The following is a 22,754-nucleotide window of genomic DNA, read 5'->3' as shown; positions in this document are numbered from 1 at the left end:
AAGATAAACATTATGACCAAGATCCATCAATAATAAGTCCGAATGTGGCTTTTAGATGGTTGCTGGTTTGTTTAAAAACATACCTTTTGATCTATATTTTGACGAACGTGTCCCCAATTCGAACCTGGTCGAGATATTGTCAAGCAATTTATATCAATATTGGAGAATATGTGGCCTTTAGAGTGGTATGGGCCTTTAAGTTGACTCTGCACATGACACCACATAAAACGCACACCGATGGACGCTATGAAACGGGTTATTACAATAGTTCCCTTAAAGCACCCCGTGCTCAGATTTGCGTGCTTAAGTGAACTCAGACTAATTAGTGATTTTCAAACTACAGCAAATTTAGTAGCACTCCTTTTTTTTAAACAACAGGACATCGTTCATATGAGTTACACCTACGGCTTACTAAGTATTCCATCCGTTATAGACATGTTTATCATTCTGAGCTTCAAACCCACATAAAGATAGACCAAACACACAAGTAGACTTTGAAGCGTGTTTTCATGCATGAGTCACTAATATTGCTTTTTAAATAATCAGTACTACATAGGCTTACACAGATCGGGAGCATCATACTCGGCCTGGGTGCCTAATACTCGGACTGCATGCGTCATACTCGGAATGGGTACGTTATACTCGGCCTGGGTGCCTAATACTCGGACTGCATGCGTCATACTCGGAATGGGTACGTTATACTCGGCCTGGGTGCCTAATACTCGGACTGCATGCGTCATACTCGGAATGGATACGTTATACTCGGCCTGGGTGCATAAAGCTCGGACTGCATGCGTCATACTCGGATTGGGTACGTCATACTCTGACTACAAGCATCATAATCGAAATAGTTGCATCATATTCGATATGGATGCATTATACTCGGGCTGGGTACCATACTCAAACTAGGTGCAGCATACGCGAACTGGGTGTATTTTACTCGGACTATTTGCATTGTACCTGGACTGCACTCGGACTGGGAGCAGCACTCTGACAGGTGCAATACTCGGACTGGATGCAATTTTTCGATTTGGTGCGATACTTGGGCTGCATGCAAAACTCGGACTTGGTCAATACTCCGACAGGATGCAGCATACTCGGACTGGGAGCAATCCTCAAAGTTGGTGCAAAACTCGAACTGGGTGCAATACTCGGACTGGGAACAATACTCGGACCGCGTTCAACACTCCTACTGGATGCAATACTCGGACTGGATGCATCATACTAGGGCTGGGTGCCATACTCGGACTGGTTGCCGTTATCGCAATGATGCAATACTCGTACTGGGTGAAATACACGTTCTAGGTGAAATACTCGGAATGCGTGCCTTACTCAGACTCGGTGCCATACTCGGACTGGGTTCCATACTCGGACTGGGTGCCGTAATCGCACTTGGTGCAATCATAGGGACCCGGCACAGTGTTGGAATTGCATACAAAATAATTCTAGAAAAAATCATATATATATATATATATATATTATATATATATATAGGATCAGATATGAGGTCTCTCTCTCTCGCTCGCGCTCTCTCTCTCTCTCTCTCTCTCTCTCTCTCTCTCTCTCTCTCTCTCTCTCTCTCTCTCGCTCTCTCTCTCTCTCTCTCTCTCTCTCTCTCTCGCTCTCTCTCTCTCTCGCTCTCTATAGATATATATATAGCTATATATATATATATATATATATATATATATATATATATATATATATATATATATAGATAATATATATATATATATATATATATATATATATATATTATATTCATATTTGATTTTTTCTAGCATTGTTTTTTATGCAATCCCAACACTGCGCCGGTTCCCTATGGGTTCAATACTCGTACTGGGTGAAAAACATATTCTATGTGAAATACTCGGAATGCGTGCCATACTCGAACTCGGTGCCATACAATCTCCATTCTACTAGCAGAGTTGTCGTTCGTGCCTCAACATACATGAATGTAATGAACCGCAGTGTAACAGTGTACAATTTCTTGCACCACGGTTACATTACATTCTTTGAGAGCTTGGAACGACAACTCTGCTTGGAGATAGGGTGCCATACTCGGACTGGATGCAATACTCGGACTATGTGTAATTCTCGGACTGGGTGCAATAGTAAAACTGGGAGCAATATTCGGACCGGGTGCAATATCGGACTGGATGCCATAATAGGACTAAGTGCCATACTCGGCCTGGTTGCAATACTCGGACTGGTTGCCAAACACGGACCCGGTGCCATACTCGGATTAGGTGACATATTCAGACTGGGTGCAATACTAAAGCTGGTGCTATACTCGAACTGGGTGCAATACTCTGACAGGGTGCCATACTCGCACTGAGTGAAATACCTGGACTTTGTGCATAACTTGGACTGGGTGCATATCGGACTGGGTGCAATACAAGAACTGGGTGCAATACTCGGACTGGGTGCCATGCTCGAACCGAGAGCAATACTCGGACTGGGTGCAATACTCGGACTGAGTGGAAAACTCGGACTGGGAGCAATACTCGGACTGAGTGCAAAACTCGGTCTGGGTGTCATGCTCGAACTTAGAGCCATACTCGAACTGGGTGCAATTCTCGGACTGAGTGCAATACTCAGACTGTGTGCAATACTCAGACTGGGTGCAATACTCGGACTGGTAGCCACATTTGGACAGGGTGCACTACTCGGACTGGGAGCCATACTCGGACTTGGTGCAATACTCGGATTGGGTGCCATACTCAGACTGGGTGCATCCTCGGACTGGGTGCAATACACGGACTAGGTACCATACTCGGACTGGGTACATACTTGAACTGGATGCAATACACCATTGGGTTCAGTATACTCGGACTGGGTGCATACTCGGACTGGGTGCAATAATCGGACTTGATGCATTACGCGGACTGGGTGCAGCATACTAGGACTGAGTGCATACTTGGACTGGGTGAAGCTTTCTCGAACTGGGTGCAATACTCGGACTGGATGCATACTCGGAATGGATGCATACCCGGACTTGGTGCAGCATACTCGGACTGGGTGCAGCAAACTCAGACAGGATGCAATACTCAGACTAAGAGCCATACTCGGACTGGATAAAATACTCGGACTGGGTGCAATACTCGGACTGCGTGCAAACTCGGAGTGGGTGCATACTCGGACTGGGTGCATACTCGTACTGGGTGCAATACACGGACTGGGTGCATACTGTGACTGGGTGTAGCATACTCGCACTGGGTGCCATACTCGGACTGGGTTCATACTCGGACTGGGTGCAATACACGGACTGGGTGCAGCATACAAGAGCTGGGTGCGATACTCGGACTTAATGCGCACTCGGACTTGGTGCAGCATACTCGGACTGGGGGCAATACTCGGACTGGGTGCATACTCGGACTGGTTGCACTAGACGGACTGAGTGCAGCATACTCAGACAGGATGCAATATTCGGACTTAGAGCCATACTAGGACTGGATAAAATACTCGGACTGGGTGCAATACTCGGACTGGGTGCAGCATACTCGGACTTGGTGCAATACTCGGACTGGATGCGGCATACTCTGATTGGGAGCCATACTCGGACTGAGTGCATTACTCGGATAAATACTCGGACTGGGTGCAATATTTGGACTGGTTGCAATACTCTGATGAAATACTCGCACTAGGTGCAATACTCGGACTGGGTGCATACTCGAAATATGTGCAGCATACTCGGACTGCGTGCAATACTCGGACTGGTAGCCACACTCGGACAGGGTGCAATACTCGGACTGTGTGCAATACTCGGATTAAATACATGGACAGGGTGCAATACTCAGACTGGGTGCATACTCGGACTTGTTGCAATACTCGGACTGGATGCATATTCCGACTGGGGGCAGCATACTCGGACTGATAGCCACTATCGGACTGGGTGATATACAATGTACTCGGACTGGGTGCAATACTCGGATGAAATACTCGGACTGTGTGCAGTACTCGGACATGGAGCACTACTCGGACTAGGTGCAATGCTCGGACCGGGTGCATACTCGGACTGGGTGCAATACGTGGACTGGGTGCAGACTCGGATTTGGTGCATACTCAGACCGGGTGCATTCTCGTACTGGGTTCATATTCGGAATGGGTGCAATACATGGGCTGGGTGTAGCAAACTCGGACTGGGTGCCATACTCGGACTCGGACTGGGTGCAAAACTCGGACTGGGTGCATACCCGGACTGTGTGCAATACTTGGACTGGGTGCAGTCTTGGATTGGATGCATACTCGGACCGGGTGCATTCTCGTCCTGGGTTCATACTCGGACTGGGTGCAATAGACGGACTTGGTGCATACTCGGACTGGGTGTAGCATACTCGGAGTGGATGCATAATCGGACTGGGTGCAATACACGGACTGGGTGCATACTAGGACTAGGTTCAGCAAACTTGGACTGGGTGTAATACTCGGACTGTTTGCATAATCGGACGTGGTGCACTACTCGGACTGGGTGCATACTCGAACTGGGTGCAATACTCGGACTTGGTGCATACTCGGACTGGGTGCAATACTTGGACTTGGTGCAGACTCGGATTAGGTGCATACTCGGACTGGGTGCATACTTGTACTGGGTTCATACTCGGACTGGGTGCAATACACGGACTGGGTGTAGCATACTCGGTCTGGGTGCCGTACTCGGACTGGGTGCTATACTCGGACTGGGTGCTATACTCGGACTGGGTGCATACTTGGTAGGGTGCATGCTCGGAATGTGTGCAATACTTGGACTGGGTGCAGACTCGGATTGGGTGCATACTCGGAGCGGGTGCATGCTCATACTGGGTTCATACTCGGACCGGGTGCATTCTTATACTCGGACTGGGTGCAATACACGGACTCGGTGCATACTCGGACGTGTTGAGCATACTCGGACTAGTGAGTACCATACTCGGACTGGGTGGATACTCGGACTGGTAGCTATACACGGACTGGGTGCATACTCAGACATGGCGCAGCATACTTGGACTGGTTGTAATACTCGGACTAGATGCATACTCGGACTGGATGCATACTAGGACTGGGTGCATACTAGGACTGGATGCATACTCGGACTGGATGCATACTAGGACTGGGTGCATACTCGGACTGGATGCATACTAGGACTGGGTGCATTACTCGGACTGGGTGCATACTAGGACTGGGTGCATACTAGGACTGGATGCATACTCGGACTGGATGCATACTAGGAATGGGTGCATACTCGGACTGGATGCATACTAGGACTGGGTGCATACTAGGACTGGGTGCATACTCGGACTGGATGCATACTCGGACTGGGTGCATACTAGGACTGGGTGCATACTAGGACTGGGTGCATACTCGGACTGGATGCATTACTCGGACTGGGTGCATACTAGGACTGGGTGCATACTCGGACTGGGTGCATACTAGGACTGGGTGCATACTCGGACTGGGTGCTATACTCGGACTGGATGCATACTAGGACTAGGTGCATACTCGGACTGGATGCATACTAGGACTGGGTGCATTACTCGAACTGGATGCATACTAGGACTGGGTGAATTACTCGGACTGGGTGCATACTCGGACTGGGTGCTATACTCGGACTGGGTGCATACTCCGACTGGGTGCATACTCGGACTGGGTGCTATACTCGGACTGGGTGCATACTAGGACTGGGTGCATACTCGGACTGGATGCATACTAGGACTGGGTGCATACTCGGACTGGATGCATACTAGGACTGGGTGCATTACTCGGACTGGGTGCATACTCGGACTGGGTGCATTACTCGGACTGGGTGCATACTCGGACTGGGTGCATACTCGGACTGGATGCATACTTGCACTGGATGCATACTCGGACTGGGTGCATACTCGGACTGGATGCATACTCGGACTGGGTGCATACTCGGACTGAATGCATACTCGGACTGGGTGCATACTCGGACTGGATGCATACTAGGACTGGGTGCATACTCGGAATGGATGCATACTAGGACTGGGTGCATTACTCGGACTGGGTGCATACTCGGACTGGGTGCATACTCGGACTGGATGCATACTCGGACTGGGTGCATACTAGGACTGGGTGCATACTCGGACTTGATGCATACTCGGACTGGATGCATACTAGGACTGGGTGCATTACTCGGACTGGGTGCATACTAGGACTGGGTGCATACTAGGACTGGGTGCATACTCGGACTGGATGCATACTCGGACTGGATGCATACTAGGACTGGGTGCATTACTCGGACTGGGTGCAGCATAGTCGGACTGGGACCTATACTCGGACGCGATTCTATTCTCGGATTGGGTGCAATACTCGGACTGGGTGCAGCATATTCGGACAGGGTGTTATACTCGGACTAGATGAAACACTCTGATTGAGAGTCATACACGGACTGGGTGCATTACTCGAATGAAATACTCCTACTTGATGCAATTCTCGGACTGGGTTCAATACTCGGATGAAATACTCTGACAGGGTGCAATTCTCGGACTGGGTGCATACATGGACTGGGTGCAGCGTACTCGGTTTTGGTGGAATACTCGGCCTGGATGAAATACTCGGACTAAGTGCAATACTCGGACTAGGTGCATACTCTGGCTGGGTGCATGCTCGTACTGGGTGGTTACTTGGGCTGGGTGCAATTCTCGGACTGGGTGTATACGCGGACTGGGTGCAATACAAGGACTTGAAGCAATACTCGGCCTAGTCAACATACTATGATTGGGTGCCGCAAACTCCTACTGGGTGCAATACTCGGACAGGGTGCAAACTCATACTGGGTGCATACTCGGACTTGGTGCATACTCGGACTTGGTGCATACTCGGACTGTATGCATACTCGAACTTGGTATAGCATTCTCGGACTGAGTTCAGGATTCTCGGACTGGATGAAATACTCTGATTGGGTCCCATACTCGGACTTAGTGCAATACTCGAACTGGGTGCAGCATTATCGGACTTGATGCATACTCCGACTGGGTGCTTTACTCGGACTGGATGCATACTCGGACTGGGTGCAATGCTCGGACTGGGTGCATTCTCGGACTGGGTGCATACTCGGACTGGATGCATACTCGAACTGGGTGCATACTCGGACTGGGTGCAATGCTCGTACTGGGTGCATTCTCGGACTGGGTGCATACTCGGACTGGATGCATACTCGAACTGGGTGCATACTCGGACTGGATGCATACTCCGACTGGGTGCTATACTCGGACTTGATGCATACTCGGACTGGGTGCATACTTGGACTGGGTGCATACTCGGACTGGGTGCATACTCGGACTGGATGCATACTCGGACTGGGTGCATACTCGGACTGGATGCATACTCGGACGGGGTGCAATACTCGGACGGGGTGCATTCTCGGACTGGGTGCATACTCGGACTGGGTGCATACTCGGACTGGATGCATACTCGGACTGGGTGCATACTCGGACTGGATGCATACTCGGACGGGGTGCAATACTCGGACGGGGTGCATTCTCGGACTGGGTGCATACTCGGACTGGATGCATACTTGGACTGGATTAAATACTCGGACCTGTGAGCCATACTCGGACTGGATGCAATACTCGGACGGGGTGCAATACACGGACGGGGTGCATTCTCGGACTGGGTGCATACTCGGACTGGATGCATACTTGGACTGGATTAAATACTCGGACCTGTGAGCCATACTCGGACTGGATGCATTACTCGGACTGGATGCAATACTCGGACTAGTTGCATACTCGGACCGGGTGCACTGCTCGGACTGGTTGCATACTCGGACTGGATGCATACTCATACTGGGTTCATACTCGGACTGAGTGCAATACACGGACTTGGTGCATACTCGGACTGGGTGTAGCATACTCGGAGTGGATGCCATATTCGGACTGGATGCATAATCGGACTGGGTGCAATACACGGACTGGGTGCATACTAGGACTGGGTTCAGCAAACTTGGACTGGGTGTAATAATCGGACTGTATGCATACTCGGACGTAATGCACTACTCGGACTGGGTGCATACTCGAGCTGGGTGCAATACTCGGACTGGGTGCATACTCGGACTGGGTGCAATACTTGGACTTGGTGAAGACTCGGATTGTGTGCATACTCGGACTGGGTGCATTCTCGTACTGGGTTCATACTCGGACTGGGTGCAATACACGGACTGGGTGTAGCATACTCGGACTGGGTGCCGTACTCGGACTGGGTGCTTTACTCGGACTGGGTGCATACTTGGAATTGGTGCATGCTCGGACCGTTTGCAATACTTGGTAGGGAGCAGACTCGGATTGGGTGCATGCTCGGACCGGGTGCATTCTTATACTCGGACTGGGTGCAATACACGGACTCGGTGCATACTCAGACGTGTTGAGCATACTCGGACTAGTGAGTACCATACTCGGACTGGGTGGATACTCGGACTGGGTGCTATACACGGACTGGGTGCATACTCAGACATGGTGCAGCATACTTGGACTGGTTGTAATACTCGGACTAGATGCATACTCGGACTGGATGCATACTAGGACTGGGTGCATTACTTTGCATTACTCGGACTGGGTGCATACTCGGACTGGATGCATACTTGGACTGGGTGCATTACTCGGACTGGATGCATACTAGGACTGGGTGCATACTCGGACTGGGTGCATACTAGGACTGGGTGCATACTCGGACTGGATGCATACTAGGACTGGGTGCATTACTCGGACTGGGTGCAGCATAGTCGGACTGGGGGCAATACTCGGACGCGATTCCATACTCTGACTGGGTGCATTTTTCTGACTGGGTGCAGCATATTCGGAATGGGTGCAATACTCGGACTGGATGAAATACTCTGATTGGGAGTCATACTCGGACTGGGTCCATTACTCGAATGAAATACTCCTACTTGATGCAATACTCGGACTGGGTTCAATACTCGGATGAAATACTCGGAGAGGGTGCAATTCTCGCACTGGGTGCATACTCAAACTGGATGCAGCGTGCTCGGTTTTGGTGGAATACTCGGCCTGGATGAAATACTCGGACTAGGTGCAATACTCGGACTAGGTGCATACTCGGGCTGGGTGCATAATCGTACTGGGTGGTTACTCGGGCTGGGTGCAATACTCGGACTGGGTGTATACGCGGACTGGGTGCAATACAAGGACTTGACGCAATACTCGGACTAGGCAGCATACTATGATTGGCTGCAGCATACTCGTACTGGGTGCAATACTCGGACTGGGTGCAGCAAACTCCTACTGGGTGCAATACTCGGACAGGGTGCAAACTCATACTGGGTGCAAACTCGGACTTGGTGCATACTCGGACTGTATGCTTACTCGAACTTGGTATAGCATTCTCGGACTGAGTTCAGGATTCTCGGACTGGATGAAATACTCTGACTGGGAGCCATACTCGGACTAGGTGCAATACTCGAACTGGGTGCAGCATTATCGGACTGGATGCATACTCCGACTGGGTGCTATACTCGGACTGGATGCTTACTCGGACTGGGTGCAATACTCGGACTGGGTGCATTCTCGGACTGGGTGCATACTCGGACTGGATGCATTCTCGGACTGGGTGCATACTCGGACTGGATGCATACTCCGACTGGGTGCTATACTCGGACTGGATGCATACTCGGACTGGGTGCAATACTCGGACTGGGTGCTATACTCGGACTGGATGCATACTCCGACTGGGTGCTATACTCGGACTGGATGCATACTCGGACTGGAGGCATTCTCGGACTTGGTGCATACTCGGACTGGATGCATACTACGACTGGGTGCATACTCGGACTGGGTGCAATACTCGGACTTGATGCATACTCGGACTGGGTGCAATGCTCGGACTGGGTGCATACTCGGACTGGGTGCAATGCTCGGACTGGGTGCATACTCGGACTGGATGCATACTCGGACTGGATGCATACTCGGACTGGGTGCAATACTCGGACTGGGTGCATTCTCGGACTGGGTGCATACTCGGACTGGATGCATTCTCGGACTGGGTGCATACTCGGACTGGATGCACACTCCGACTGGGTGCTATACTCGGACTGGGTGCATTCTCGGACTGGGTGCATACTCGGACTGGATGCATACTCCGACTGGGTGCTATACTCGGACTGGATGCATACTCGGACTGGGTGCAATACTCGGACTGGGTGCATTCTCGGACTGGGTGCATTCTCGGACTGGGTGCATACTCGGACTGGGTGCATACTTGGACTGGATTAAATACTCGGACTGTGAGCCAAACTCGGACTGGGTGCAATACTCGGACTGGATGCAATACTCGGACTGGTTGCATACTCGGACCGGGTTCACTGCTCGGGCTGGTTGCATACTCGGACTGGGTGCATACTCGGACTGGATGCATACTCGGGACTTTGTCATACTCGGACTGGGAGCCATACTCGGAATGGGTGCATTCTCAGACTAGATGTAGCATACTCGGACTGGGTGCAATACTTGGACTGTGTGCATCATACTCGGACTGAATGAAATACTCTACCTGAGACCCATACCCGGACTGGGTGCAACATACTCGGAATAGGTGCAATACTCGGACTAGTTGCATTGCTCGGACTGGGTGCAATACTCGGATTGGATGAAATACTCGGACTGGGAGCCATACTCGGACTGGTTGCAATACTCGGACTGGATGCATTACTCGGACTGGGTGCATTACTCGGACTGAGTGCATTACTCGGACTTGGTGCAATACTCGGACATGGTTCCATGCTTGAACTGGGTGCAATACTCTGACTGGATGCCATAGACGGACTGGGTGCCATACTCGTACAGGTTTCAATGCTAGTACTGGTTGCAATACTCGGACGGGCTGCAATACTCGGACTGGGTGCAATACTCTGACTTAATGCAATGCTCAGACTGGGTGAAATACTCGGACTGGGTGCCATAATCGGACTTTGTGACATATTCGGACTGAGAGCCGTACTCGGACTGGGTGCAATACTCGGACAGGGTTCTATACTAGGACTGGGAGTAATACTCGGACTGGGTGCAATGCTCGGATTGGGTGTCATTCTCTGACTGGGTGCCATACTAGGACTGAGTGCCATACTCGGACAAGGTGCATTACTCGGACTGGGTGCAATACTCGGACTGGGTTCCCTACTGGGACTGGGAGCAATATTCGGACTGGTTGCCAAACTCGGACTGGGTTTTATACTCCGCGTGCGTTCCCTAATTGGACAAGGCACAATACTCGGGTTTGGTGAAATACTCGGACTGAGTGCCAAACTCGAACTGACTGAGGGCAATACTCGGCCTGGGTGCAATATTCGGACGGGGTGCAATACTCGGACAGGGAGCAATACTCGGTCTGAGTGCCATACTCGGACTGAGTACCATGCTCGGATAAAATATAATACTCGTACTGGGTGCAATAGTCGGACGGGGCGCAATACTCGGACTGGGTGTAATACTCGGACTTAATGCAATTCTTGGACTAAGTGCAATACTCGGATGAGATGCACTACTCGGACTGAGTGCCAAACTCGGACTGAGTGCTATGCTCGGAATAGGTGCAATACTCGGACTGCGTGCAATACTCGGATTGGGTGTCATACTCAGACAGAGTGCCACACTCGGACTGAGTACAATGCTCGGACAAGGTGCAATAATCGGACTGGTTGTAATACTCGGTCTGTGGGCAATACTAGGACTGAGTGCGATAGTCGAACTGGATGCAATACTCGGAGTGGGTGCAATACTCGGACTGGGTGCAATACTCGAACTGGATGCAATACTCGGTCTGGGTGAATACTCGGACTGGTAGCCAATAGCCATACTCAGAATGGGTGCTATACTCGAATTTGATGCAATACTCGGTCTGGCGGAACTACACGGAAGTGGTGCCATACTCGGACTGGGTGCAATACTCAAATATGGTGCAATACTCGGACTGGGTGCAATACTCCGACTTGGTGCAAAACTCGGACTGGATGCAGTGTACTCGGACCGGGTGCCATAACCGGAATGAGTGCCATACTCGGACTGGGTACAATACTCTGACCAAGTGCAATATTCGGATTGGGTGCAATACATAGACTGGGTGAAGTACTCGGACTGGGTGCAATAATCGGACTGTGCGCAATAACCTGACTTGTTCCCATATTCGAACTGAGTGCCATACTCGGACTTAAGGCCATAATTAGACGAGGTGCAATACTCGGACTGGGAGCATTACTCGGACTAGTAGGGATTGCTTTTATGGCCTGAAGGAGGGAGTGAGGTGGGTACTGAGGTTTGATCTGAGGTAGGGACAGAGGAAGGTTCTGAGGTAGGGACTAATATAGGGTCTGACTGATGGATTGACTGCGGTAGGGACTGAAGGAGTGACAGAGGTATAGACTTAGAGAGTGACTGCTGTAGCGACTGAAGGAGGAACTCATGTAAGGACTTAGGGAAAGACTGAGGGAAAGACTGAGATAGAGCTTAGGTAGGGACTAAGGTAGGCACTGAGGTATGGACTGAGCAAGGGACTGAGGTGATGACTGAAAGAGACCGAGGTAGTGACTTTTGTAGGAGCTGAAGCAGAGACTGATGGAGGGACTTGCTTTAGGCAAGGACTAAGCGAGAGACTGAGGGAAGGACTGAGGTAGGGAATGAGGTAGGGGCTTATATATAGACTGTGGTAGAGCCTGAGGTATGGACTGAGGAATGGACTGAGGTAAGGATTGAGGAAGGAACTCAGATATAAACTGAGGTAGTGACTAGGGTAGGACTGATTTAGGGACTGACTAAGGTAGGGACTGACTGACGAAGGGACTTAGGGAGTGACTGAGGTAGCGACTAAGGGAGGGACTGCGTTAGCCACTGTGGTATTGATTTAGATATTTACTGAGGGAGGGATTGAGGGAGGGATGGAGTTAGGAACTGAGTTAAGGACTGAGGAAGGGACTTATATAGAGACTGGTTGCGGGGCTATCTGAAGAAAAGAATGACTTAGGGAGGGGCTGATGAAGGGACCAAGGCAGGGAACTGACTGAGGGAGGGACTGAGGGATTGATTTAGGGAGGGACTGCGGTAGCGACTGAGGTTTAGGCTGAGGGAGGCACTGATGGAGGGACTGATGGAGGGACCGACGGAGGGACTGATGGAGGGACTGATGGAGGGACTGACGGAGGGACTGATGGAGGGACTGACGGAGGGACAAATGTAGTGACTGATGGAGGGACTGATGGAGGGACTGATGGAGGGACTGACGGAGGGACTGATGGAGGGACTGACGGAGGGACTGACGGAGGGACTGATGGAGAGACTGATGGAGGGACTGACGGAGGGACTGACGGAGTGACTGACGGAGGGACTGACGGAGGGACTCATGGAGGGACTGACGGAGGGACTAATGGAAAGAGGGACTGAGGGACGGGACTGAGGGAGGGACTTAGGAAGTTCAGCTAAAATAGTTCAGCTTTAAGTTTTATAGGACAATAAACAATGAAATATATAATAATAGTCGGTATAAAATTATTATTATTCGTATAACAGTTGCTATTTACATATAGCGAATATTTTTCTCAAACATTTTGTGCATGATTTTGCATGTATAACAAAGAATTGTGAAAAATTAGCGACAACTGTTATACAAATAACCCAAATTTAATAGACACAAATAAAGATTATTATGTTTGTTGGATTGTGAGGTTGTTTTCAAGACCAATCACCAAACAGTTATGTGGTCGGGCCTGGAATCAAACCGTCGGATTCGTAATCCAGCGCTCTCCAAAATTAGCCATCCGGCCCGAATAAGATGATGATGATGATGATGGTTATGATGATTATGATGATGACGCCGATAACGATGATGATGATGACGACGACGATGTGGTGGGGATAGTGGTGATCATGATGATTGCGACGAAAACAGTAGTGTAATTTTGGAGCACAGAGTTGTCAAATTAGCAGTGTCGCGCTAAACAAATATAGAAACTGTATAACTTGACATCGTGTCTGTACCGGATACACAGGGCGATTGAACTTGATTGTGCATAGGATTATTATCATCTCTACCTCTAACTATTTTTTAATAAAAGAAGTTAAATGAACAGAACATTAGTCTGTTGTTATTGTTGCTGTTGACAGTTGGTTTTTTTGCGTGTTTTTGTTTTGCTCTGTTTGTGTTACATTTAAGCATGGATGTAAATGTCGTGCACATGAAAAACGCCAAAGTCATGTGAAAATCTGCGTTTGCTTTGACACAGATATGTGTGTTTTTTTTTTCGTCCGAAACAATGGGCAATATTGTGTTAATTTAAAAGCTGAACAGATGTGCTGTCAATTGCATTTGTACATATAGGATACGTCGTGTATTATAAAATATAATAAACACAATACCAGCAAGCGGATGAAAACAGTGCACACATTTTCAGGAACATTTTTTTCCAGGGAATAATTTGTTATTCGTTTTATTGCCAAAGCCGCTAGTTTTCTACAATCCATTTAAATACAGAAACCAGCATTTATCCTCTTCCGGCCATTATCAAAATGTACGGACTTATGGATATAACATGTACACACGTGTTGCCTAGGAGAGCTGGTCAGAAGTTCGAGCCAGCAATTTTTCATGTTGCAAATCACAACAAGCTCCGAGGTGATGTGGTTTGGAAGTTTTGCACTGTGTGGAAAAAAGCAAATAACCACATAATGGCTTAGAATTATGTTAATCACTTTATTGTAATGTCATATAATTCCAATTATTTCCCATTTGTTTAAATATAATTCGTTAATGCAATCAATAATAATTCATCTTTTGATAACAGAAATTCAGGAAGTTAAATCCGTCGACCTAAAGTGAAATGTTAAAGTTAGTAAGTTATTACGATAAAAAACAAACTGACCACAAATATTTATACTTTAAAAGGGGATGTTTTACGAATATTAATATAAACACAGATTTGAAATTTTCCAAAAAACTTAAGTGTTACTAACTTTGTAATCAATCCGATTTTAAAGACTGTTCATGGCACAACATAACAAACATGCCCGCATCTGATCGCAGTTTTGAAGACATTTAAAAGTTGTAAAAACTTGTTGAAATCGCTTGCAATGAAGTTGAAATAGAAAGTGTTATTGATTAAAATATTAAACAACCATATTCTTTATTTTTTATCGATGAATTAAAGTTATTTGTACAACACGTATTTGTCGTCTGCTTTTCGCGCCGAAAACTACTGCCGGAAATAATTGTTAAAATGTAAAAATAACACAATCTTTCTTAAATATTTGGAGTTGTATCATTCAATTATATGTTGTTATCAATTTCTCTTGGAATAATAATGTGGAAGTCATTTCAAAAGAACCGGTTCGGCTGACGGCTAATTTTTAATAATTCTCTTCAATTTTGGTTAAATTAAATTTAATTCCTAAATATAAAGTGACCCATACATTTTCTTTAAAAGAGTTTCCTTTATTTTATTTTTATAACATAAAAACAAAGTATATGTTACCTTTTTATTCTCGTTCCCTTTTCCGTCCTTCATTTGCGGTTTAGGCGCTGGTATTGATGCAGACGACATGACGTGCAAGTTATGGAGTGGTTCTACTAAATGATATACCGAATTTTGGGTATTTTCATTTTTTTTTAAACTTGATTTAAATCCATCATAAAACTATGTGATTTATTATTAATTTTAATTGATTTATTCAAAATAGTATTTATATATTCGTTAAGTTGTAAAATTTAATCATAATTGGCAATTAGTAGAGATTACATGACACTAACTTGGTGCGTTGTAACACTCTAATGTTGACTTAAGAGAAAACGGACAAAATTAATAAATACTATTACTACCTGTTACAACTACTACTTTTTATACTACTCATAATAATAACAGTAATAACCACTACTACTACTACTACTACTACTACTACTACTACAACAACAACAACAACTACTACTACTACTACTACTACTACTACTACTACTACTACAACAACAACTTCTACTACTACTACTACTACTACTACTACTACTACTACTACTACTACTACTACTACTACTACTACTACTACTACTACAACAACTTCTACTACTAATACTACTTCTACTACGACTACTACTACTACTACTACTACTACCACTACTACTACTTCTACTACTACTACTACTACTACTACTACTACTACTACTACTACTACTACTACTACTACTACTACTACTACTACTACTACTACTTCTACTCCTACTACTACTACTAGTAATACTACTACTACTGCTACTACTATTATTACAACAAAAACCACTACTACTACTACTACTAGTAATACTACTACTACTGCTACTACTATTATTACAACAACAACAACAACTACTACTACTACTACTACTACTACTACTACTTCTACTACTACTACTACTACTACTACTACTACTACTACTACTACTACTACTACTACTACTACAACAACAACTACTACTACTACTACTACTACTACTACTACTACTACTACTACTACTATTACTACTACAACAACAACTAGTACTACTACAACTACTACTGCTGCTACTACTGCTGCTGCTGCTACTGCGACTGCTTCTACTACTACTACTACCTACCTACTACTACTACTACTACTACTGCTACTTCTGCTACGACTACGATTACGACTACTACTACTACCACTACTACTACAACAACTACTACTACTACTACTACTAGTACTATTTTTATGATTATTATTATCATGGTGATAAAAATACAGTAGTAGTGGAAGTAGTTTTATCAGTGTGGAGTTGGTGGAGATAGTGCTGAATATGATAACGATATAGAGTGTCAGTTCTGAACATATGATGAGTATTTTTATAGGCAATTAGTAGTATTGTGCATAGTGTTGTTTTTTTTAAATATTAAAGCTCGCTTTCCATGGTTCGATCCCGTTGGATATCCGTATATACAGGGTGCAGGATCACGTGACTTTGTGGGGTTCACTGTCTGAAGAATTTCAACTTGTGCATAAAAGACAGTTTTATACGGCTTATAGAAATATGAAAAACATCAGAACTACTTAATTTTACAAGCCTTTGTTCTTAGCCAAAATTCGATATTTACAACATTCATTTACACGGTTGTGCTGCACGCAACGTGAAATGTTGGCACCGATTACAGACGTGTTCAATGATGTATTCTTAAATCTTAAAGTCTCTATAACGCTCAAAATCAACGAAAATTTCGTAAAGTATTTCGTAAAATAAAGTTAACACCTAAACAATCAGTGTTCCTTACAGCAATAGTCACAATTTCGACGCTAGATGTGGTATGATTACATAGATTTTTTTAGTACCATGTTAAAACCATTATAAAAACGAGCATTTTGTATCCACAAACATCTATTTTACCAGACCACATCTGGCGTTGAAATTGTGACTATTGCTGTAAGGAACACATTTCGACAATGGCCATAAGGAACAATGATTTTTAATTGTTTAGCTTTATTTTACGAAATATTGTACGAAATTTTCGTTGATTTTGAGCAGTAATGTTACTTTAAGATATCGGCACAAACTGCAAGAAAAACTGTCTTTTATGCACTAAAGATTTTTGCAAATATATTTCGATAACTTGAGATATTTGCAAAAATAAAGTTCTTAACGGTGTGTTTTCATTCTGTCCAGCCCGTTTGTAATCATCTGTAAACCCCTTTGAAGTGTTATTGAAAAACTTAATGAGCATATGGTTATCAACATTTTTGTCGGCAAAGATATCGGTGCAGAAATGAAATTTTAGTTGTAGATTATTTTGACGTCTCCATTATTATTATCCTCCCCATAGTTATATTTTCGACAATTATGATCAGTGTCACTTGACATTATTAGACCATCACCATACTTGACATCGATATAACCATCACCATAAATTAGCATCAACATCTAGAATTTTCTGACCTAGCCGAGTGTTATGTATAACACACACATACAAAGTTTATAAGAGGTTGTATTGCAGTCATCATGTTAGTTGCCCAGTCTGTTGTGTGGTTTTTTTGTCCGTCGCTTAGATGAAATAGTTGGTCTGTGAGTATTTCGTACCCTGTTATACAGTCCTTCTTTGTAAGATTTACATAAAACTTGAAATGCTCGATATTAAAAAGAAGTAGAAGCGCGTGACATAACGTTTGCAATTGTGTTTGTTTAACATTTGACGATGCGTGATACTCGAAAGAAGTAGTAGTGGCATACCCATGCGTTGATCTGATTTATGATTGTTATCCTTCTTGGATTTGTTTTTTTTTATGCCTGCAAAATCTCAGGTCGATTTGGAACAACTTATATAGTTGTATTCATGTATCATCTTGCCAAAACGTAATGTTTCCGGGCTTAGGTTTCGGACCTTTTTACTCAATAAAATAATAGTAATGCAAATAACAGTTTTGTCTTATTACTTTTATTTAATGTCGTCCATATACTCATGGCCTCACACTTTATTGCCAGAACATAATGTTAGTGCTTAAATTCAAGTCATATCACGGCATTAAAACACGTCCTTTTATTTAATGACTATAATACAATACTGTCATCTGTTTCGTTTTAAGGGCATTTTGCGCAGGTAGTGTGGAGAGGATCGAAAGAGTTGGGCTTAGCCTGGGCCAAGCATTTATTAACTAGCAAACTACATGTTGCCTGAAAACTGCATAGGGTTTTTCGAAACTAACGTCACATCATCTCAGTAATGCATGATAAGAACAAAAGACAAATTATAAATGATAAAAATGTGTCTATATAGTAACTACATGTATTCTTTCTACGATGAAAAACAACTCACTTCCGCTATAAAAATCTGCGTGATGATTCAACTAGTAATTTATATAATATGATTTGAATCTGTTATTTTTTATTTTCTCTTTCATTTATAATTGTTGACATGTATAAAATTACCATTTATGTGGTATGGTATGTGGAATTTTACTTTTATTTTACCTTATTATATAAACGAAATCCGATAACAGTTGATTACAAACTCCTGATTGTTATTAAGCAGTTTATAAAAATAATTAAAAAAATAACCTCTGGGAAACTGACTGCTTTGTTTTTCATAATTATAACAACATTTCTAAGATTTCTTTTCTATAGTTCTGAAAAAATGCTCCAAAAGAGAACAAGTCTTTTGGTCGTATTGCTAGCAAATCAACGTCCACTACTATTCGGATTAAAAACCATTTCAATTAATTTTGCATAACCTTGAAATTTGTCATCATCGGTTAACTTATTTCGTTATAAAATCCATAGTAATAAATCACACAATAAAAAAATATCTTCAGCAGATGATTATCTTCTTATGAAACAAAAGGATCAAGATGACCTGAATCTCTAAGCTGTGTAATTTCGAATCCTAGGGCATGATTGGAATAATCCTTGTGAAATACAACAATCTGATGTAAAATACTTCGTATCAAAGCTGTGCGCTTTTTTGTTTCAGATAAGTTGTTAACAGTCATTTTTCTACATACCGGGTAATTCAATATAAAGCACTTTATTCCCACACCCTAGGCTGGTACAAATTTGACCCCATGTGCAAGATTTAAGTAAGCGTAGTATATTATTAAACCTATAAGCATTTTTGTTTAGCTTAGTATATTATTATACCTATTAGCATTGTTGTTTAAGATATGTTTAGGCTATTTCACCATATATGTCACCCATTTGGCATGGCCGATTTTTACACCAGGGCATAGTTTAAACAACTAAGCAAATATGAAACCCTGATTCTTTGCGGTTTCAGAGGACATTTTTAAGTTTATTCACTATACGCATTTCTAAACCCTGCACATTGTCTGGATATAGGGAATATAAAAACGAAATTGTATTAAAATGCTCTAAGACAATTACTTATACAACAAAGTAAAACATAACAATTATAACATTTTACTTTGAATTGTGACATTGATCTTTTGCTGCGTAAGCAACAAGGTGTTTGACCATAGGGAATAATAATCTTACGTTGACATTTCATTGAGCACCATGGGTTTCGCATGTGACAAATTGTCTGGGGATGGGAAATAATTATCCACATTTATATTTAAATCGTTCGAGTCATGTTAAAGATACCATACCGGGCAGACATGAATGAACATTTTTTTCTTTGAATTTTTTACCTTGACCTTTGAAGAAGGACCATGGGAGTTTTATGCAAGACATCATCTGGTCATGAGAAATAATAAGCTAAAGATAAAATAAGATCTTTCCAGGTAACTTTCAAGTCACAGGGCAGACACTAAAATGTGAGACCTTTGAACTTGAATGGTAACCTTAATCCGGGTCCCAGATTAACGGAAGTTCTCAGCATCACATCCTCTGGTCAAGGTGGGTAGGAATATTACTATAATGGGATGTTGTGTGAAAATCCAATAGAGATGATCATGAATAAAGTTATAGAAAAGACACGAAATCACGACAAACAGACCCCAAAACGCGTACCCAAACACTCACCCAACAACTGACAGACGGAGCGACTACTACATGCCCTCCTTCGGGGATATGAACAAATACAAGCCACCTATTTTATTTCATTTTTTAACTGACTTATGCGCAAATCTTATAAAATCCACTTCGATGTCTACAGTGTCTTTTTTATGAGATTTCAAGGTGCATTTAAGGTTGTATTTCATCTCTGCAAGAATTGTCATGTCCATTCCCCAGTCTTCTGCTTTCTTTTGGATATGCTGAAATATAAGAAAAACCTGCTGAAATGTACCTGCCTTAGGTAATCAAGCACCAATATTTAGATGAAACAAATAACAAACAGCTGCAGTAAATAAAAATAGTCAAGTCAAGGAAGATATCCCCAAAAAGAGATGTAGATAACATGTTATCTACGGCTCTGTCGCAAAGGAAGAAAATTAATTAAACTGTTTGTCTGTTGTTGTTTTTTAAAGAAAAAATCGGTTATCGTAGAATAACTTCTTAAGTCAGCTTTGAATAGGGGTAAAAATTACTCTGCAATAAGTAAATCACTTGGAATAAAAATGTCTTGCACATCATCCTAGTGACCTGTTTTCAATTAAAATTGCTTGAGAAATGCAGTTAGTTTGCCATACAAACTTTTGTTCACACATGTAGTGTAAAAGACACAAAATAGTAACTCCATAGTTTGCCATACAAACTTTTGAACATGAATGTAGTGTGAAAGACCAACATAGTGACTCCATAGTGTGCTATACAAACTATTGTATATACATGTAGTGTGAAGAACCAACAAAGTGACTTTATGGTGTGCCATACAAACTTTTGTACAAACATGTAGTGGGAAAGACCAAGACAAGACAATACATATTTATTCAGACTTGCAAAGGGCACATCGTCTAAACACTAGATACTATACAATCAAATATGTCACAGAGATAAACATAGTTATAATATAAACATAAGCAGCATCGTATACGGTTGTGAAAATACAAGGTAAAAAACTTTTTTAAATATGGAGGATAACTTTTTGAAGTTAAGTAACAACATAAATATTATTTCATAAAATCAGAGCATCTTTTACAAATTTTGCTAATTTAATTAGTTCAAATTTATTCGTTGTATTCAACAGTTGGTGGAATTTATAAACAGAAGGCCTAACATAATAATAATTCTTTAGGTAGTTTCTTCTAATATCAATGTATAAAGGACATTTACAAACAAAATGAAACTCATCTTCGACATCTAATTCGTTGCAACAAAGGCAATAACGTTCGCTTCGTGGTATATTTTGACCAGCATATCTTCCAGTTTGAATCCTAAGTGGCAGGCTCGAAGTTCGAAGCTTTGTGACGTAGAGTCTTAGTGATTTAGGTAATAAATCTAAATAATTTTCGTAAACAAACATAGACTTAAACACACGGTACATATCTAAAATAGAGCTATTTTCAACAGATCGAAACCACTCTTGTTTATAGGTATCAATAACAACATTTTTAAAATGTGGTATAAATAGTTAACATGTACAAAGCTTATATTATTAAACACGTATGACAAACCGTAGTTGTCTAACAATTTTTTTATATTAGATACCCAATTAGAACGACCATTTTGGCAATCATTTAGAGCTTGTATATAAATTGATTTTAAAATTATGTTATCGGTTTGAATAAGTTTAAACCAGTATTTAACCATCTTAACTTATCTATGAATAAATAGCGGGTATCTTCCTAACTCGCCGTACAGTACACCATTACATACATTTTGCTTAACGTTTAACAATCGTTTGCAGAACTTTAAGTGTACCCTTCCTAATTCAATTGACTTTGTTTTTCCCCATATTTCACAAGAGTAATTTAGTATGGATCCGACAAAAGCATCGAATAACTGACATTGTGTTTTGGGTTTTAAGTCAAACTCTTTACATTTGCTAAATAATATATTCATAGCTTTAAGTGCTTTTTCCACATAAATGTTCTTGATTTAGCTGCAATTTTCCAGTATAATTAAAAAAAGTTCCCAAATATTAAAATCATTTAGAACTTCTATTTTCTGACCTTCAAAGGTCCATGTTTCAGATGGAAATAAATTAACCCGTTTGCGAAAAACCATTTTAGTTTTATCAGTGTTAACCTTTAATCCCCAGCATTTACAGTAATTTGATAAATAATCCAAGTGTTTCTGCACTTCCCCGGGCGATTTACCGACTATGGCCATATCATCTGCGAAAAGCAACAATATCCATATAATGTCATCAATATTTAGACCGCAAGAGGGATCATTCTGTAAAAACAATTCGAAGTCCTCTACAAATAGAGAAAACAACAAAGGGGACATAACTT

The 22,754-nt window shown here is 43.3% G+C and overlaps 4 protein-coding genes across 5 annotated transcripts in view; all 4 read right to left on the bottom strand.

Moving 5' to 3' along the window:
* Positions 1-548: 548 nt before the first annotated feature.
* Positions 549-2,433, bottom strand: LOC127855921 (uncharacterized). Its single transcript, XM_052391835.1, has 3 exons — positions 2,294-2,433; positions 961-1,210; positions 549-827 (listed from the first exon to the last, which is right to left on the bottom strand). The coding sequence occupies exons 1-3, from the start codon at positions 2,431-2,433 to the stop codon at positions 549-551; spliced, it is 669 nt and encodes a 222-aa protein (XP_052247795.1).
* A 1,967-nt stretch (positions 2,434-4,400) lies between these two features.
* LOC127855919 (cell surface glycoprotein 1-like) lies at positions 4,401-11,056 on the bottom strand. Its single transcript, XM_052391833.1, has 8 exons — positions 10,517-11,056; positions 10,213-10,358; positions 9,088-9,274; positions 8,262-8,432; positions 7,517-7,894; positions 7,088-7,213; positions 6,421-6,663; positions 4,401-4,799 (listed from the first exon to the last, which is right to left on the bottom strand). The coding sequence occupies exons 1-8, from the start codon at positions 11,054-11,056 to the stop codon at positions 4,401-4,403; spliced, it is 2,190 nt and encodes a 729-aa protein (XP_052247793.1).
* A 142-nt stretch (positions 11,057-11,198) lies between these two features.
* LOC127855917 (P30 adhesin-like) lies at positions 11,199-11,804 on the bottom strand. Its single transcript, XM_052391831.1, has one exon. It carries the CDS (start codon positions 11,802-11,804, stop codon positions 11,199-11,201), a length of 606 nt encoding a protein of 201 aa, XP_052247791.1.
* Positions 11,805-20,507: 8,703 nt separating this feature from the next.
* LOC127856006 (rRNA N6-adenosine-methyltransferase METTL5-like) overlaps positions 20,508-22,754 on the bottom strand; it is a 30,231-nt gene continuing 27,984 nt past the window's right edge. For both annotated transcript variants that reach the window (XM_052391971.1, XM_052391970.1), the window contains exon 6: positions 20,508-20,672. In XM_052391971.1, the coding sequence (XP_052247931.1) occupies positions 20,517-20,672 (156 nt within the window). In that variant the 3' untranslated portion in view covers positions 20,508-20,516. The remainder of the gene's footprint in view (positions 20,673-22,754) is intronic.

The sequence above is a fragment of the Dreissena polymorpha genome, chromosome 13, assembly GCF_020536995.1.
Source record: "Dreissena polymorpha isolate Duluth1 chromosome 13, UMN_Dpol_1.0, whole genome shotgun sequence".
NCBI lineage: Eukaryota > Metazoa > Mollusca > Bivalvia > Myida > Dreissenidae > Dreissena > Dreissena polymorpha.
Note: the sequence above shows the minus strand (reverse complement) of the source record. Positions and strands in the feature narration are given on the sequence as shown.

Bases quoted from the DNA above. Each gene is read 5' to 3' on its own strand.
- LOC127855919 (XM_052391833.1), bottom strand. From the start codon at position 11,056: ATGGCACCCAGTCAGAGAATGACACCCAATCCGAGCATTGCACCCAGT. The intron at 9,275-10,212 runs GTATGCACCCAG...GTTTGCACCCAG, and splicing joins GAGTATTTAATCCAGTCCAA to TATGAGTTTGCACCCTGTCC. The intron at 7,214-7,516 runs GTATGCATCCAG...GTATGCATCAAG, and splicing joins GAGTATTTAATCCAGTCCAA to TCCGAGTATAGCACCCAGTC.
- LOC127855917 (XM_052391831.1), bottom strand. From the start codon at position 11,804: ATGGCTATTGGCTACCAGTCCGAGTATTCACCCAGACCGAGTATTGCA.
- LOC127855921 (XM_052391835.1), bottom strand. From the start codon at position 2,433: ATGGCACCCAGTCCGAGTATTGCACCCAGTTCTTGTATTGCACCCAGT. The intron at 1,211-2,293 runs GTATAGCACCAG...TGATGCATCCAG, and splicing joins GAGTATTGCACCCAGTTCGA to TCCGAGTATTGCATCCAGTA. The intron at 828-960 runs GTACAATGCAAA...TGATGCTTGTAG, and splicing joins CCAGTCCGAGTGCAGTCCAG to TCAGAGTATGACGTACCCAA.